At 28.4% G+C, this 5,935-nt stretch overlaps 2 protein-coding genes across 2 annotated transcripts in view; both read left to right on the top strand.

Annotated features, from left to right (window-relative positions):
* The first annotated feature begins 2,087 nt into the window (after nt 1-2,087).
* Nucleotides 2,088-3,477, top strand: LOC108685244 (rhythmically expressed gene 2 protein-like). Its single transcript, XM_018189935.1, has 2 exons — nt 2,088-2,465; nt 3,028-3,477. The coding sequence occupies exons 1-2, from the start codon at nt 2,181-2,183 to the stop codon at nt 3,475-3,477; spliced, it is 735 nt and encodes a 244-aa protein (XP_018045424.1). The 5' UTR covers nt 2,088-2,180.
* A 1,285-nt stretch (nt 3,478-4,762) lies between these two features.
* The window catches only part of LOC108685245 (laminin subunit gamma-1), a 13,882-nt gene continuing 12,709 nt past the window's right edge, over nt 4,763-5,935 (top strand). The window contains exon 1 of the mRNA XM_018189936.1: nt 4,763-5,145. Within this exon, the coding sequence (XP_018045425.1) occupies nt 4,987-5,145 (159 nt within the window). The 5' untranslated portion in view covers nt 4,763-4,986. The remainder of the gene's footprint in view (nt 5,146-5,935) is intronic.

Genomic DNA, 5,935 nt, shown 5'->3' with positions numbered 1-5,935 from the left:
ATATATATAAAGAGATGTGAATTGTATAAATCAAACATTTCATATAAAATTCAAGGATTTTCATGTTCAAATTATTTTACTAGAAATCGCTTAGAAATTATTTTAAATTTTCATAAATTTTTTAAATTTATTTAAAATCTTGCAATCCTTAAATATTAAAATTTAATAAACATTAAAATTATATTTGTGTATGTGTAAATTGAATTTGAACTTGTAAATTTGTTCTCAAATAAAATATTGAGTTAGATTATATAATTAAATTTTTGGACCTAAAGAGTAATATAACATTTTGGAATTAAAAAAAAAGTAAAATAATGATAAAAAATGTAAGAATGTTATTTATACAATTTTGAATACATTTATACATATATTATAAGAAAAGGCATTGGCATTTTCCATTTAGGATAAATATATCTTTCAACTCGAGATATTTCTACAAGTTTCAAAAATCTGGAAGCTTTTGTGAGAGATTTAGGGAAAGATTGAGAATGAAATTTTGCATAAATATTAAAAATGATTGTGAGACTGACCAATGTATTTAGCGGGTAAACTTTTTTTACAATGATATGTATGTATTGTATAAATACATAAATATCTCTAAATGTGCGTGTGTGTGTATAGAGGTGAGATTATACGATTAATTTTTTATTTGTGCAAATATTAATCGCGATTAGATACAAATAAGCAATGACTGCTATAAAATTAATATATTATTATTAATATATTATGTTGATCAAGAAATTCATTCGTCTTTCTTATGTAATTTTTACAAATAAAGTCAATAATAAAATAAATATTAACGAAAGAAAAAATGTTAATAAAATAAAATACGAATGGACTTTTTGATCAAGAAATTTATATTATATACATATATATTATATGATTATTATCTCGTGTTAATGGTTATTATTATTACATATATATAGGGCCAGTTTCACTAATGTCAGTTAGCTTAATCGACCGTTGACTGACCAATTGTGTTTGCTGTTTAGTAGAATCGACCAATTGCAGTTAATCGGCATTGGTGAAACCAGCCCATACAGTGCATTTGTATATATATGTATAAAATAATTCCAATCATTGTGTATAATTAGGGATATTATACATACTATGTACATTTTTATAGGGGGATAATAATTATCATTATTATATCGCGCTCGTCAGCGATAATCTCGTCGGTTCTCGGTAGGCCGAAAGCATCTTTTCGAATTTTGGCCAGAATGTTGTGCAACGGACGGGACGATCGGTCCTTTTTATAAAATAAGAAAAGAAATACGCCACCTTGTATCCATGTACAACTTTGTAATAAATCAGTTTATTTGTAAGCGAGCAGCTCCATTTTCTTTCAAGTCCGTTATTATATTTTTTGAATCTATTTTTGCGTAGAGAAAAAGGGCAACTGACTAACTAGATTGTACTTAACATTTGTGAGATATTTGCATATAATATTTTTTGACTTAATTTTTAATTGTGTTAAGTCTCAGCTTTATGCAGGTCTGAGCATGTATTTGAAATGTTTTTATCTAAAACATATTATTTGCAATACAAGTGTATTTTGTATTTTGTATTTCCGCGGAGCACATGAGAGTATTTACATTTAAAATCGAGCACAGAAAGTATTTTATATTTAAATCGAAAGATTGAAGGTTTTTTTATATTTTGTAATTTAAATAATAAGATTGTCAATCTTAATGTTTGAAAGTTACAAAATACTTTTATATGCATGAAGTACAAGATATTTTCATATGCTCTTGAGATACAAAATACAATTGTCTTAAAATACTATTTTTCAAATAAAAATATTTCAAATACATACCCCAGCTCTGATGTTATTACATTAGCTTTTAATATGTTTAATATGTTTAATTTTTTATAGCTAAAAATATAGAATTTTATCAATTTCTAGTTCATCGCTCTTATCAGCAAAGTGTATCGAGATGGTCTGCATTTGATCGAAAAGAGCCTCGAATTTTTTAATACACTCTTGATGATTCCGTCGATAACATAACGATCAATCGTTTGAATCAACTTACTGCTCGCTAAATCAGAGGTCGATGTTATCGCCCAGCTTTCATCTTTCGTGCGGTTCGTGCGTAATAATTTTTACGGTCACGAACTGATTCTTTTGCGAAGTGTCTAATTACTTTGAAATTGAGAATCATCGAAAGCTTATTAGAAATATGATTAATCGTATCCGACCTCGTCTCGTAACCTTCGATGTGACTGGTACATTGCTGATGACCAAACTTGAAGAAAACTACATCAAAATCGGCTCCCAGCACGGTTTACTAATCGAACCAAGAAAATTGGCGCGAAGTTTCAAGAACAATTTTGCTCAGCTTAGCAAGGAGCATCCTATATACGGCAAGCACACCGGATTGGGATGGAAAAACTGGTGGAGAATGATCGTACATAATGTGTTTAAAGAGCAGCATGCCTCTGTGTCGACAGACACGTTAGATAAGGTAATATTAATGATAATAATCTATTGTAACATTCCTTTTTTCTCTATCATTACAATTATTTGATTATGTATTCTTTTATGAAATCTGAAGATAGCTCAAACTAGCAGCCGATGTTATGATTATTGTTCAATTTTAATTTAATTGCAGTCGATTTTTATTTCTTAACTTTTTAAATTTGTTATTTGTGCGAATTTTATAACAGACTCTTACATTCTATTTTATTTATATTGTTAATTTGGCATCAAAAGTCTTTTATCGATTAATTTATTTTTATTTCAGATAGCTGCTCTTTTAAATTTATTTATTTATCGTAGCCATTTGACGGCATTTTATTGTTATAAATTGTTATAAATAACTTGTGTGTGTTTAACTTTTATTCAATCATTGCAAATCATTTAATAATAAAGCTAAAATTCCAATATTGAAAACAATTTTCTTTTAATTAGTTTTTTCTTTCTATTCTACTTATTTTCTATTAATTGATTCTATTATTTTGTTATTGAATTATTATATGCAAAAATTGATTTCATTTTTTGATTTCATTTATCATTTTCTTTTCTAGATCGCTGACAGTCTTATAAGCTGCTATAGTACTAGTAAATGTTGGTACAAATATCCTGGTACCGTTGATTTACTTGACTCCTTGCAGAAGAAGAATATCGTTTTAGGAGTAATTTCGAATTTTGATCAACGATTGGAATCAATTCTCGAAGATATTCGAATTCGTCAATATTTTACTTTTGTTTTGACCTCGTATGATTTCGGAAAGGAGAAACCAAGCTTGTCAATATTTGAGGAAGCACTAAGATTGATGCAATATCATAGTGAAAAAGAAATATTACCTCAAGAAGCGATGCATATCGGCGATAAATTAGATAATGATTATTTTGGAGCAAAAAGCGCCGGATGGAATGCTTTATTAATAAAGCATGATAATAAGCTTGATGCGAATAAAGTGCCAAGGGAAGATGTTTTTAAAAATTTGAAAGAGCTTCAAAGACACTTTGATTGATAGTGTGCTTAGATCAAATTGTATGATACAGTAATACTTAATTATTCAATAATTATTTTTGATTTATTTAGTAATATATATGTATGTACATATATTACTTAATAAAATAATTATATATAAATAATAACAATAATTTTTATGTAAAATAACTAAAATATACCAAAGATAGTAAAGAATAATCTGATAAGAAAAAATAAATATGCAAATTCATTAATTTATACGTATTGAATATTTTTTTATATTTTTCACATTTATGTATTTATGTACTTGTGTTTTAATTTTAATTTTTTTATTATATCATATATATATTATATGTATATTATATGTATATTTCGAAATATTTAATATATCTCTTAGTATACATGATTGAGTCATTTTACTTGAGTGTCTTACATTTCTTCTTTTTTAACTAGAGTAATCAGTCATAACATACATCAAATAATCAATTATAATATTTACATGCAATTTTTTTTAATATACAAGTTTGTAAATACTTTCTAAAGATGTTAAAGTAATGTATATATAAGAATCATATTTAATAATTCTTATATATACATTTATTAAAATGATGAAAATTAACTAGAACACGAATGATTCATTATGCGTAAAAGAAAATCATCATGTGTTTTACAGAAATATATAGGTATTATAAATTGTAATGTACTTTCTATTATAAGTTTATCAAAAAGAATTTATTGTGAATATATTTATAGACATTAAGAAAGAGCACAAATTTATATTTATTAAATGTATAAATTAAGATAGATATTAAAGGAATATTTACGCTATAATAAAATTTTATAAATTATGCATTACTTTTTACAGAAATCAAAATTCTAATTCCTTATTCATGTATCAAAAATTGAAATTCATTAAAAGAGTAAAATAGAAAATGATAAAAAATCTATAAATTATAATTTAAAATCTTATAAATGTAAATATCAAGAGTACTGATCACACTCTATATGTATATACCGATATGGAGACGGAAACTGTTAGAAACACGGTCAAGATTCATAGATATTTAAATGCAATGCGTATAATCGGAGTGTATACAATCGGTGCAGATTCGCGTGTCGAGAAACTGCCTACTCGAGGCATTTAAGTGTGCTGTGAGCATATATACATCGACACGATCCGACGTTTGCGTAGGCGGACTGTGAGAATTACTGAGAACAGGCGTAGGAGATCGGGAATTGGGAAGGGGCGATGCGAGAAGAGAGCAGGAGAGAGCCGGGAAGTAGACGCGTGCAAGCGGCGTGCCGTTACACTCGTTGGTGGTCCACGGCGAAGCCCGCTCGCGTGTCGTCTGGCGTCGTCCAGCATCCGATCTATGGAAGGTTAATAAGAGATGTACGATCGATAACGATCGTTCGACGGCGGTGATCTTCGTCGATGGACGCGTTGCCTAACCTCAAAGAGTCCCTAATACGTCGGTCGCTTTCGTGAATAGCGAGAGGAGTCTCGCCGAGTGTTCGGACAGAAATTTTCTTACCTCACGGGGATAAAATGAAAGGGATTGGGATATGGGGCCTGCTGTCGCTCGTGGGAAGCTGCGTCGTTCTGGCCGATCCCGAGGCCGATCCTTCGGAAGAACTGTTCAGTCGGCTGCAGCTGCCAAAAAATCGCAATGAGGACAAGTGTTATGATGAGAACGGCAGGCCGCAGGTTCGTTTCGATTGTTTATGTTATTTAATGCACATTGAATTAAAAAAAATGAAGAATCTATATAGTCTTCATTATTGTAGAAATAATTTTCAAAAAAGAAGAATGTTATAGATAAGTTATTTCATTTAATAAAATTGTAATGCAAATAAACAATGTATTTGTTAGAAAAATTTTGCTTTTATTATTTTTTTTTTCATTAAAATGCACCTAGAAGATGCGCATTTTTTTCTATTTAATATATCTCAATATATTTTGTTTATATTTTTATTTTTTATATAAATAATGAAATTTTATGTAAATAATGAAAAATCTTGTTTTATATTTTTTAACATCATTTTTAATTATTATGTCAGCTTTATGTAATGTTATTACGTTCGTTTTTTTTGATATGCTTATTGTTTTAGAATTAACAATTAAGAATTGTTTTAAATATTATTAACATTTTTATGTGACACATTTTATTTCTTCAAATAAAACCTATATAAATATCATTTTTGAATACCTAAATGTGTCCAACTTTTCGCATCTTTAATTAAATCAGTACAATTTGGTAGCTCCGTATATTTCGGGAGGATGTTAAGGTTATCATGGGGTTATTCCCCAGTTGCTTGAACCCGCAGATAAATTGTGTGGACCACGATATAAATGGACAAGATATCATTCGCGAAGTCCGCGAGATACAGCTTCTATATTAGAAATAGATTCCTTTCCTATTTAGATCGCGATTATGAGTTGAGAATATTACACTTCATTAAATTTCTTATATATTTATATAGATTTCTTATATATT

Source organism: Atta colombica, unplaced genomic scaffold, assembly GCF_001594045.1.
Source record: "Atta colombica isolate Treedump-2 unplaced genomic scaffold, Acol1.0 scaffold149, whole genome shotgun sequence".
NCBI lineage: Eukaryota > Metazoa > Arthropoda > Insecta > Hymenoptera > Formicidae > Atta > Atta colombica.
Note: the sequence above shows the minus strand (reverse complement) of the source record. Positions and strands in the feature narration are given on the sequence as shown.

Excerpts from the sequence above, each read along its gene's own strand:
- LOC108685244 (XM_018189935.1), top strand. The coding sequence starts at position 2,181 with ATGATTAATCGTATCCGACCTCGTCTCGTAACCTTCGATGTGACTGGT. Across the intron at positions 2,466-3,027 it reads CGACAGACACGTTAGATAAG|ATCGCTGACAGTCTTATAAG; the intron begins GTAATATTAATG and ends TTTCTTTTCTAG.